Source organism: Aythya ferina (genome assembly GCF_964211825.1).
Source record: "Aythya ferina genome assembly, chromosome: 3".
Classification (NCBI taxonomy): Eukaryota; Metazoa; Chordata; class Aves; order Anseriformes; family Anatidae; genus Aythya; species Aythya ferina.
In genome coordinates, this window is record NC_140298.1 from 8,735,812 (window position 1) to 8,748,613 (window position 12,802).

The following is a 12,802-nucleotide window of genomic DNA, read 5'->3' on the forward strand; positions in this document are numbered from 1 at the left end:
TTATGTTTTCAAGTATTCTGTTTTAGGGCACAGACCAGAATTTTTTTGGAATTAAAGTTGGATTACTTTTTCTTTATGTTGTATGTGGCTTTGAAACTGACTCTTATTTTTCTTTTGCAGAGATCCTACACGTTGCTTGTTGAGGCTTGGGATTACAATGATAACTCAACTAGTAAGTACCTGTTCCTCTGCTTTACTTTGCTCAGAGTCCTTGGTTTCCTGACTATTGAAAGGCCTTTAGTAGGCTACCCAGCCTACTGTGAATAGGGCACAAGGGGAGTGAAAAGCTCTCCTGCAGTCTGAATTATTCAGAACAACTACTCAGGGTTCTGCAGTAGCCCGTCCCCTTCTCGTTGCCTCTAGAGGTTGAGTAACTTGCTCACTTAAGCACCAACAGTTTGATGCCTGAAAATAGATGCTGTTAATTCTCCCTTCCTCCTGAGGGAGAATAAAAGCCCAGGAGTTTTTTTGTGGGGTTTTGTCGTTTTACTTTTTTAAGGAGTGATATTTAGAAGCATAAATGTTGTTGACTAGGGACCTCTTTATAAACCGTGTACTTGTCAAAACTGAATGTTCTACATTTAAAAAAAATAATCTTTGTAGAACTTGATACAGATATTGATCTAATGAGTGTAGAAGAGGAAGGGAAACAGAAATGATAATCATTTCTTCCTTGGGGGTTGCATGTCTAGGGATTTATATTCAGGGACTGAAAAAATATTTACCAGACACCACCTGGTAGAGCTGGCTGGAAATCAAGGGTGGGAATCTTTTTGCCTGGAATGTCTTTAGTTGGTTTCGGAAACTTTGTGCTGAGCTTTTACTGTTGGCTAAGGGAAGCTGTGTTGAGTCTCTTGGCATAATGAACTGTTCTGTATATTGCCTACTGCTGCTGAAGTAGGTGGGCAAAGTAGCTCTGTTCTCAATGTAAGGCTTTAATAGCGTGTGGTAAAAGCCACAGGAGAAAGTATGAATAAGAACTCGTAAACTTGTGACGTTACAAGCCTTTTCCTTCAAGAAGGAATCAACAGCACTGTGGCCCATCTAACCCAAACAGCTTGTAGACCGCTTTGGACTGAAACAGACTTCACAGAAGAAGGCCCTTGTAGAAATGTGCATGGTGCTGTGGCTTTCTGTTTACATTTTAAGTGGCGGAGAGCAGACTGTTCAGGAATGGCTTCTCTTGTCCAGGAACCTTTCTGCAGATCTGCTTTGAAGATTTTAATAATATATGTGTGTGCATATATACATGGGATGTCCTATTTAGTCATTCGTTCAAGAAGAGAAGTCCTTTGCAGATGATTAATATGATCTGGCAGTGGCATCTGTGGTTTGCCTTACAACCTGCCATGTTCAACGCTTTTGCAGCACCTGTGCTTTCAAGCCCAACCCCAGCACAGTAATGGAGATGTCCGGGAAACTTCTTGGTCTTGATTAAATGCATTTTATGGAGGAGCAGAAAACAGATTGCTTCAGCAGCAGAATTGTATTAAAAATGGAAGATGCCTGAATTCAAAATGAAGGTTTTGTTTACAGTAGGATCTGAGGATTTTTTTTCAGACTGGGTCTCTGCCACTACTTTTACTATTATTAGAGCTCATCTTTTTTCATGAAACAACAGCATTTCCAAAGCTACACAATGAACCCTTTCTTTGCTTTCATGTTCTGGAAGTACAATTGTCTTCAGACAAAATTGCCTCATTTCTCAGCAGTGCATTTGACCAAGTGCAGACATGTTCTTATGTACGTTCCTGATTTGCATTCCTGCACTAGCTTTGTTGTCGCACATCCATCTGTAGGTCAGGCACTTCAGTCACTGTAATGCACAAAGCCTTTTCTTTGTAGTGCATCACTCCTGCTATGGGAAAGCTGACTGTAAGTAAAGAATGTCTTGAAGAACTAGTTAAGGAAATAGAACTACACAATTGTCATCATATAAAGTGATGAGTATTTTTTTGATGCCCAGGATTTTCTTTCAACCTAATTACTGTTGAATTGTAAGAATTCCATGTGGTAGCTCTTTAAAAAGCGAGTTTAGTAGGCTTTGTGTATTTTGCAATAGTTCTAGCATCCTCCAGATTGTTAGGAGATCCTAGAGTGGCTGCTTCCTTCCCCCCCTACATTCCACTCCTCCTACGTTCCCTTTACCACATACTCTCTTGTCTCACTTCCAAGAGTGGCTTGCAGTTAAATTCTGGCCCTGTTGAAGTTGATGAGAATCATGCTTTGTTGGAGCCAATACTCAACGTAAATGGTTTTCTTACTCTGGTTCTTGTCTAGATTCCATCTTGCTACTGTTGTTTCATACATAAAGCTAATGGGGCTGACACTGCATCTCAAACGATGTCAAAGAGCTATTGTAAATTACTGGTATCAGTTGCATGTGAATTCCAGTCGGGCATAAGAGACTTCAGCACAATGTAAACCAAGCCATAGCTGGAAGTTGTCTGAAACAAAGACTTTCAAAAATAACTGTAGTGTTCTTGGCCACCCAAACTGCTCTTCTGAGTCTGGATTTTTTTTTTGTGGTGTTTTTTGTTCTGTTTTGGGTTGGCGTGTTTTGTTGCTGATTGGTGTCTTGTTTTTTTTTGCTTCCTGATGCTGAGTAGTTACAATTTCCAGAAACTAGACCGCTGAAAGGGAAAGGTGGGCAGTTGAAATAGCTGTTCATTGTATAAAAAGACAGATTAATAGCTTTGAAGTTTAGCCACAGTTAAGGCAAACAACCCTCTGACAGTGAAGTGCAGAGTGGAAGCTAAAGATGTACAGAAGGCCTCTCTCTTCCACTTCATCAATTTCTAATTGGTTAATGTTTCCGCTAACCTTTCTATCAAAGCCTGGGATTCTGAGTCGGGTGATGTCAAGGGAATTATGAAGATCACTTTCTCTCAAGCCTGGCTGAGTTCTTGTTTTATTTACTTAACCAGCCTGCTGCTTTGGGATTGCTCATATAAAACTTAAAACGCTGTTGGTGCAGGCTAAGAATGGAAGAGTTGTTGCAATGCCTTCCCTGAAGTCTGGGTCAGCACACTTGTGTAAGTGCGCACTGACAGGTGGGAATAAGGAAGGGTGGAGAAATTGTTATGCAAGAAGGAACATGCCAATACTTCATTGTGAAAACTGTGGGTGATGGCTAATGGAAAGGGATCTGAAGTCTGTCAGACTTTGACTTGAAATGTATGGTAGTAGCTTTATAGCATGTATCAAACGCAAGACATTTTAGCAGTGATTCAAAGTGAAACTACAGCTGGCTTTCCTCTGGGCCCTCAGCAACAAGAAGTTCAGTGGACTAATAAGGATGTTTCCATTTGTGTTCAGCCAGTGATTAAGGGCTCAACAGAACTGGTGGCTGGAGTGAGATGTAATAGACATACAACAAGGACATGCTTCCTAATGAGCTGACAGATAGGGCAAGAATGATAGAGCAGAGGCAAGATCTCTTTTCCAAGGTGATTGTTTTTCTGGTGCCAAGGACTGAAATAGTTGTCAATGTTACGTTCCCCCCAGAGAACAGGAAAAGACTGGAAAAACAAGCATGTGTGTGGTGGTGGGGGGGTGTTGCAAAACTAAGTGGAGTGTCATTCCCCTTCTGCCACTTAGAGGAGAAAATGAGAGAGCTGATTTACTCACAAGAAACAGGATGTCTTTATGCACAGACCTGGTATTTGGGGAAATGCATTCACTTTCCAACTATGCTGTAGATCGGGGTGTAATCTTGGCAAGTGCAGCAAAGCCATCTCCAGCACGCATGAGTGGAACTCTAATCGCTTGACTAGCCCCATTCAAGGCGGATAGATATGCATCTGCTTAAGTACCTCTTAGAATTAGTTAGTAATCTTGTTGATGAGATCTAAGAGCCTTACACCTGCACAGTGCAGGGCATGATATTGCTCTGGATATACCAGTATGGAAAAGTCCTTAGGCACCTACATTACCTGTGAATGGGATTTAAATTAATAAAAGCCTGCATGTGTTTGAAAGTCTTAGACGTAGATGTGGGGTTGGGGGCTTAGTGCCAATGAATAATAAAGACTGATTTAAATAGAAAATATTGTAAAACCAGAAATACCTGAAAGTGCATAAGAAGTTGTTGCCCTTAATTTCACACTGTAAACACTTGATGAACGCTGCAGGCTTGAGCCAAGAATACTCATAAAAAATCAGTAAATGCTTACTGTGTGTATACACATATTGATGCTCTTCTGTGGTTGTGCAGCTAATGCTTTGACTTAACTACCCTCGAAACTGTAGGCAAGCAGGCAGGATTGATAATAGGTATCTGAGGCTTGCAAAGCGTGTTTGGATGTTCTCTTTGAAAGCAACAAATCAAAGGTCCTTAGCAATACGTTTAGAAGTATTTTACATGAAACACTGCCTGTGTGTTGTGTTCAGCTTTATGTAGCAACTTCATTAGTCTTCAACTCTGCCTTCCATAAAATCTCCAATCTTTCTTTTGTAATTGTCAGAAGAACAGCTGAACGTCAGTATGCTTTAATTCTTCACACTTGAATGTGCTTGTACTTCATACGCTGCTTTGTAACACGTCGTTGGCAAAGTGCCCTTCTACCTAAATTTTTTCTGTCGCTGGATTGTGCTCCTGTATACAGAACAGTGTAGCCTGGTACTTATTTTTGTTTTTGTACGATGTCTGCAAGGATATTTTGGCTGTTTTATGATAAACTTTCACTTGGCAGTCAAGTGCTTGCTAGCAGCAGGTCGTAAGGCAGTGTCAGATCATTTAAGTCACAAGACCTGGACTATGAAGTGAAATACCACAGATATATACAATGTTCCGAGCTAATGTGAAATATTATTATTTCAAGCCATAATTTAGACAGTTGTATGGCTCTGAAAGCCAAAAACCTTTTGCTGGAACTAAATGTCAAGTACAAAGTCTAAACTTTGAAATGCTCTATAGAAAGAAGGGGAATGTATAGCAAATATATGCACTAATTTGAGTTCCCTGCCTGGAGCTCTGGCGATCTTGGCTTTTTAGTGTCAGCTAACATCTGAAAGGAGAACTTCCAAGGTATTTCTCAGCTGAAGCCCAGTGAGATCGCTGATGTCAACAATGCCAAAGTTGCTCGTTTTCAAACTAGTGTTTACATCGGAGTCCCAGAAGGCTGCAAACTTTTTGTAGTGCTTGTGTTCAGCTTGTAGACATTGCTTTATTAGGCTATTGTAATATGATTTTCTTGTAAATATTCCAGTTAAGAACAAAAGCAGTACCAGCAATGGAGAAGTAGAGGAAAGCAAGTTATGTGCTAGCCTACTGGAGCTAGAAGTAAAAGCAGCTGAATCTTCTCTAATCACTAACTGTAGGATTCTTAATGGGTGCCCTCACACTGAGAAGGGGTTAAGTGATTGGCAGGGACCTAACAGTCCCTTTGGACTTCAAGCTTTGTTTGCTTTGATAGGTATGTGTATTTCAGTTAATGGTCTGCAGCTCCAGGGCAGTCTTATTGCGCTTTCTAAAAGAGAAAATTAATAAAATCAACTGGCCGCCTCAAAGAGTCTTGTATGTGAAGGTAGAGACAGACCTGTGATGTGGGAGGTGACAATGCCTAAACGTAGGTGTAACTCTGCTGTCTCTTCCAACATCTAGATCCTGATCGCATAATCGAGAAGGCATCTCACTCTGGCATGATCAATCCAAGCCGTCAGTGGCAGACACTGAAGCATAACGCAGGAGTTGCCCACTTTGAGTATCAAATCCGTGTGACTTGCACAGAACATTACTATGGTTTTGGCTGCAACAAGTTTTGTCGACCAAGAGATGACTTCTTCACTCACCATACCTGTGACCAGAACGGCAACAAAACCTGCTTGGAAGGCTGGATGGGACCAGAATGCAACAAAGGTTTGTGATGGGTGCCCTAACCCTAGATTATCAGCAGTCGTGGATAGGACTTGAATGCTTCATATTCAGGCTGAGATTGGGTGATCAGTTTGCCCTGATAACAGGGCTGAGCACTGATGGGACAGTGAGTAACTTACTGCACACAGAACTAGGGGCAGGAGGAGACTAGTTTCTGCCTTGTTTTAAAATCTTGGAGAGATCTGACTAGTACTGGGTACTTAACAGATGTGTTTCTCTGAGTATCCACATCTTTGCCCTTGGGAAGAAAACCCAGCCCATTAACTTCAATGGGAGTTCTGCTGCTGACTTCAATGGCAGGATTTCCCCTTTGGTGCAGAACTTCAAGACAAGCAGGAAGGAGAGACTTGTTTTAGAGCTGACCTGGCAAGTGCAAAGCTTTGGTGTTTGAAAAGTCCCAGGCTGTTTGTTCTACCTGAGCTGATGTTTAACATGTTTATTAGGGAATGGCAACTTCCGAAGTAATTTCAGAATGAGAAAGCATAACTCTGAATAGGAACAGACTATCAGCATGTCTTGCTGACTGAGTTTACCTGCAATTTGAATAGATGCTCGTCTTAATATCCTGTCTGTTCAGAGAGAGGTCTCAAAAGTAAACCCAGAGTTGTTAAAAGTTGCTCTGAATTAGATGGAAAGATGGGGAGAGTGGGCCAGTTGACCTGCAGAGAAAGGAAACTTGTAAGCTGAGAGTGATTTGCAGCTCTCTAAGGTGAAATGCTTTCTTTTACATAGCACTGCTCAGAGTTGTTTCTATGTATGGTTCCTCTGTAAAGCTAGCTGAGAGATTTTGTATCACAGGGAGTCACCTACCTTAGCTTTCTTTTCTAGTAGATTTGTTATGAGGGACTTGTTAAAACCTTGGATTTAGTAGGATTACAATGCTGGTTAGAGATTAAAACCTTCCCACGAGTGTGAAGATGCAAGAAGCAGGCAGCATGCTGATACTTTTTTTGTGTGTCTTTTTTTAACAGCTATTTGTCGTCAGGGATGTAGCCCCAAGCATGGTTCTTGCACAATTCCAGGAGAGTGCAGGTAAATGCTCCCCTCTCCCTCCTTGTCCCCTCAAGTAATTAAATGAGCGATGCTAAACACAATAGGATTGTGGAGGGAGGGTATTTTTGGAGTCATGTTTTTTACCAAGGCAAATTATTTATGCTGACTAGCTCAGAATAAGGGAGGGGGGGGGGGGAGTAGGCTTTTAATGCACTGATAATTTTAAGAAGCTTTTGGTTTGTGAACTGGTGGCATTTTGGGGGGAGCGGGGAGGGATAAATCATGTGAATGCTGCCTAATGAGCACTAACTAATTGCTTCTGCATAAATAGCACAAATGTTTTGTGGGTTGTTTTTTCTCTTTTTTTCCCAATATCCCGACTAATAAGCTCTTTTCAACAACAAGCTTGAAGTACAGTGTGGCTTTTCTCTCTTCTTCTCCCTTTCACTCCTGTTTCCCCCCTTCCTCCCTCCCACCCCTGGTTTCTTCCATCAGTAGGCAAAAGTCAAGTATTCTTTAGAATAGGATTAGTTAAATCTCTCGGTTCCTTTACCATTGTGAGCCAGGCTCCGAGTGCTGAGAGGTTAATAGCTGGGATGAAATCTTGTCAGTAGGCTCTGATGAATGCAGAATTTTGCTGCTGTGCTTTGAAGTCCATTCTGTCCTGGCAAGGAGACAATGAATAAGCAGAGTTTATCCATAACCCAGCAAGTAAATATTTGGAACACTTCAAAATACACAGTATATATTTATGGCTCAGGGAGGTTTTCTCCCTTACTAATACAGGGTTAATGAATATTAAATATGGATATTCTTGATCAACAAATGGGTTGCAAGTTGTTTCATGTAACCCATTATCATGTCTGTTCGTATGTGATAGGGAACGGAGCACTTTCGAAGGATATCCATCCTGTGTAGGAAGGGTTAAAAGTGAAGCTTGGGTATTCATGGGTAAAAAAAAAAAAAAAAGTCTGAAAGAACAGAAAGTCGCTTTTTCTTCCTAACAAACATACTGGTGCATTCCCCATTGCTGGAGACCTCTGCATGAAGTGAGCTGCTTTTCTTTCTAGTTAAGCTGTAGTTCAAACATGAATTAAATCTGAGTTGTTTGACAGATGATGTTATATAAAAGGTCAGCCTTAATAATCACAGTGCTTCGTTCTTTGTCTCTGTAATCTGTTTTAAAACAAGACAAAATTTTGTCCAAGAACACGCTTGAAAGAAGGTAGGAAGTAACTTCTCATCTTCCCCAAGTAATGTGACAAAATGAAAGTTAAGCCACAGGATGGGCTGTTGTGGGTTAAGTGCCTTAAATGTTTAGCAGTACTGATATATGGTGGTTAACCCCCAAAACACTGTATCTATACCTTTTTAAGTTTAAAAAAAAAAAAAAAAAAAAAGCCTTGCAAGTAGTAAGTATTGGGGGGCCAGATGGTAAGAGGAGTATATCAGTCAAGGCTACCAGTGATTTGTGCTTCTGTCATCAGAATAAACATGCCTTGTAGGGGTTGCTGTCTCCTAGTCAGAACAACAGGCTTTGTTTCCAAATTTCTTTCTTTCCTTTCTCTTTCTAAGTCTCTTACCTCCCACTCACTGCCCAGACATGCACTAGTGCTCTTATTTACTTAAGGTGCAACTTTCCCACACTTGATTTGCATAGTCTTGAAACAATGCTGTCCTTCTGGTGCTTTCAGATAACTTCTGCTTGCCAAGTTAGACCAATATCTTTAAAGTGAACACAGAAACAAGATTTTATTCTCTTTTAAGTTTTGATGAGTCATATAGCCTGCATGTTATAAATGCAACAGAGTTTAAAAATAACAGCCCAGCAGAAACTGCTCTGGGTTCTGGTACAATAGACAACTAGCAAACATTCTTAAAATATCCTTTTCCCTTTTGGTGCAAGTCACTTTCTTTAATACAGGCCTGCCAACAAAACCAAATTTGCTCATGAATCATGATACAAAGAAAGTTAAATTTAAATTTCTCATGAGAAACTACTGCATACATATTATTAAACAAGAATTATTACCATGGATCTTGTTCTGGAATTGATACCTAGCTTCATAATAAGTGCCCGTAGACTTTATCCAATTTTTTCTTATACTTAGATGCTGATCTGGGAGAAGAAAGTTGTATTTCTGGCTCTGAAGCTTATGGTGTTTTTTTTCCCTGTATCTGTTTTTTTTTGTTTGTTTGTTTGTTTTTTAAACTGTTTTTCTTTACACTTTCTTTAAAGAAAGCAATAAAAAAAAAAAAAAAACTTTGTCAGAAAGGAGTAAAAATCTAGATTTTGATGCTTGTTTTTGCAGGTGAGGTCAATTAGTTTTGCTTGTGTGCAAGCTCACAGGCAAATTGCTTTCAATGCAATACAAATTAAAAGGGCATGTTCTTAATTTTTTATCCTTGTACAGGAAATACAGTAAGAATGCACAGAAGGATTTTCCAGGAGCTACTTGAAAGAAAGTCAGATCAGGCAAAACAACCTCTTTCATGTTCTTTGCGCACAAAGAAACATAAGCTAGGACTAGCTTTTTCTATACATAAGCTATTAAGAGTTTCCCATTGACCTTGAATAGGTTGCAGTTGAAATAGCTATTTAAAAAAAAAAAAAAAAGATTCATTAGGATGTAGTTTGTCACCTGAGATTTTTAGAAAGGAAGTCAAACTTGCCACTAGCTGTCTGTGATCACCCATTGGATAGATTCCTCTTGCTTTTTCCCATGAGAAGAAATTGCCTGTAAAAGAATGGTGGGGGGTATTATAAATAGAAAGCTTAGCTGACTTCTGTACAGTAGAGGTTTATTTTCATAATTTAGTGACAGCTTATTGCATAATTGCTGCTGATCAATTACTCCCAGGCCTGCTAATGCAATACAGTACCTCCGCAGACCTTTGCTTTTAATTCCCAGTTTGTTTTCCTTCTGTTATAGATCAACTTTAATTTGAAGGCTCCTTTGTCTACTTTGCTAGCGAGAGCTAAGTAAAAGCCCAAATGAAGTTTCTTTTAGGGGAGCTTTACTATAAAAGAGCATATTCCTCTTAAGTGTAGAATTCAGGTAGCACGTTGATAGTGGCAATAAATGCTTGATAGTAAATTCTTCTCCAGGTATGAAATTAAAGTCTCTTAGAATTTGATGTGTTCTAGTTATTACCTGAAAAGAGGTTACTATAAATCAAGTTCTGAAATGCACTGACATATGATCTTCTTTGAACGCATGCAGAGTGCTGGTGTGTGCATTTTCTTTAATCTCTCTCTGAGTGTTCCAGGCTGTTTTCTGGGTATGACTTCTGGTTCAGAGTAAGGTTAGGCTCTAATAGAGCAGAGAACTCCTAATGCTCTGCTGCTGTCTTGCCAAGGGCTCAGAGTTGGTGGTTATGGCTTAGCCGATCATCCCGCAAACCCAGCGTGGCTGAAATGCCTGGAACCTTGTATTTATGAGGATCTCTGGAAAACTATTGTTTCCATGGACTGCTCCCCCCTCTCTCCTCCCCCCAAATTTATAATGCACCCTGTCAAAGCCCAGAGATTGATTTGTAGTGCACACCCACCCTCTCTGCCACATTTGTATGAGGCTCCAAAAGAGTATTATTGTGCTGAATGGCCTCATGCTGATTCTCTCAGAACAGTTATTCTTTTGTCAGGAGGCCAGCTACAGAGACCTTGGCAAAACTACTAAAATGTTTGTTTACAAGAAACCATCAAACAAACCTTGAATAGCTTCTCCCCAACCTCCCCAGCCTTTCTCCAAGCTTTGGAGTTCGACAGTCCTATCTATGCAGAGCAATTCTAAGGGGTTTGTTGTATGATTTTTTTTTTTCCCAGTTGTTTTCCTCTTCTGAATTTATTTATTTTTTTTTCCTATGTTAAACGAAGGTGTCAGTATGGATGGCAAGGCCAGTACTGTGATAAGTGCATTCCACACCCAGGATGTGTCCATGGCACTTGCATTGAACCATGGCAATGCCTCTGTGAAACCAACTGGGGTGGTCAACTCTGTGACAAAGGTATGCTAATCTCATGGATAGCCAAGTGTAACACTTCAGTTTCAACACTGGCAGACTTAATGTGGAGAGAGCACATGCAGGAGCAAAGGAGGAAGCCTCCTGAAACGTGGTGGGAGGTTTTTGTCCTTTGGCTACTTAGCTGTGTGTCCTCTGCTGTTCTGGTGGTGTTAGCATATGTGCTTTGCTCTGTCATGTCCTGCTTGTGTGTGCAGACATGTTCTGTAAGGCTGCGGAGCAATAGAGCAAAGCACACAATTGCTAATGTTTCTGTTGGTTTTCAGCCATGGCTTTTTTTAATGCTCCTCACCTTTTTGCAGATCTGAACTACTGTGGAACCCACCCACCCTGTTTGAACGGTGGTACCTGCAGCAACACTGGCCCCGATAAATACCAATGTTCCTGCCCTGAGGGTTACTCGGGACAGAACTGTGAAATTGGTAAGTGTTTGATGCAGCCCTTGAACTGCCGCTGATAGTTCGGTCTTCCCAGCTTTTAATGGCTATGCTTGGATGTATTTTAGGGGTTTAGGGGTAAAGTCTACTTCTAATGTTAACTATGATGTCTGGGCTTGCTAAAAAGATCCAGACTTGCTTGTTCATGCTTCATCATGAACAGTCTGTATCTCTGCACATCAGCCTTCTGCTCACCAGGGAGATCATTACAAGTTCCCTAGTTTGGCTCTGATTCAGACAGGTGCATGTCAGGGGGTTGGTGAGTTAGCACAGAGGATGACTTCCTGCTAATTGTAGTTTTTTGATTCACTGCTCACTCAGGAGGGCAGTACATCAAGGGTGGTGATGGTATATCCAGAGCAGAGGCATGTAGTGGGAGCAAGGTTGGCTTCAGGTGCTATAGTCTCTCCCATGACATACTTTATCCTGCCACAGCGGAGCATGCCTGCCTCTCTGATCCTTGCCACAACGGAGGAAGCTGCTTGGAAACGTCTACAGGATTTGAGTGTGTGTGTGCGCCTGGCTGGGCTGGACCTACTTGCACTGATAGTAAGACCTTTGAAAATTAATTTAAAAATGTGCTAGCTTGTCTGTTGAGATCTGTCTCTCTAATTCCCAGTAAACATACAGGGCAGCCTACTGAACCGTTCCTAGCTTTAGCATCAGTTCTTAGCAGCCATTTCATATCATGGTAGACCCTCTTCTGCATGTACTGAGGTTTTTGTTAAATGTGGGGGGAAAGAATGGTCAATGGCATCAGGAGAGAAGCAGAACATAAAATTTGGGTAGTGTTCTGGCAAGTTGTTAAAATACTATTTTTGAGAGACTGCTTTGTATCAAAATCTGACTTCCACTTCCAAAAGGCCAGGGGTGTTAAGTTTCTTCCATTGTACTTTGAACTCCCCTGTCATACTATTGCTTTTATTTTTATTTTTTTTATTTTTTTTTTTTAAGGAGTTTTTTGCCAAAATTGGAGTAGACGTAGAAATTCTGTGCAGAAGTCCTGTTGTCTGTCTTGTCCTCAGGACAAATCCTAGTAGCAGCAACCATTTATCATTTACTGACATTTGCCTGTTTGGTAACAGAGCTAAGCTTCTCCTTGTTCTGCATTACAGATATTGATGATTGTTCTCCAAACCCCTGTGGTCATGGAGGAACTTGTCAAGATCTAGTTGATGGATTTAAGTGTATTTGCCCACCTCAGTGGACTGGCAAAACATGCCAACTAGGTAAGAACTCCTTTTTTCTTCATCCTGGGTTGCTCCAGGTGCTGGGGAAATGCAGGAAGGTTCGTTATCCAGCAGGCAAGGGTACTCATGCACTTTATTTCAGGCGTGTTTATAGTTCCGAAGCCTAAGAAATGTAGAAAAACTAAACTTCAATGTTTGCAGGACCAGGGCCTAGAACAGTCTCAAAGCACAGAGTGGCTTCTTCCTGTTAAAGTTCTTTTTGATGCATGCTGAAAGAAATA

At 40.8% G+C, this 12,802-nt stretch overlaps 2 protein-coding genes across 3 annotated transcripts in view; one reads left to right on the forward strand and one right to left on the reverse strand.

The window, feature by feature from the left end:
- Positions 1–12,802, forward strand: part of JAG1 (jagged canonical Notch ligand 1) — a 36,168-nt gene that overhangs the window by 12,212 nt on the left and 11,154 nt on the right. Inside the window, exons 3-9 of the mRNA XM_084512483.1 lie at positions 121–172; positions 5,606–5,860; positions 6,850–6,910; positions 10,749–10,879; positions 11,197–11,316; positions 11,767–11,880; positions 12,447–12,560. Coding sequence (XP_084368609.1) covers positions 121–172; positions 5,606–5,860; positions 6,850–6,910; positions 10,749–10,879; positions 11,197–11,316; positions 11,767–11,880; positions 12,447–12,560 — 847 coding nt within the window. The remainder of the gene's footprint in view (positions 1–120; positions 173–5,605; positions 5,861–6,849; positions 6,911–10,748; positions 10,880–11,196; positions 11,317–11,766; positions 11,881–12,446; positions 12,561–12,802) is intronic.
- Positions 7,581–12,802, reverse strand: part of SLX4IP (SLX4 interacting protein) — a 104,304-nt gene continuing 99,082 nt past the window's right edge. For both annotated transcript variants that reach the window (XR_014690739.1, XR_014690740.1), the window contains one exon: positions 7,581–9,609. The gene's annotated coding sequence lies outside the window, so the exon portion shown is untranslated. The remainder of the gene's footprint in view (positions 9,610–12,802) is intronic.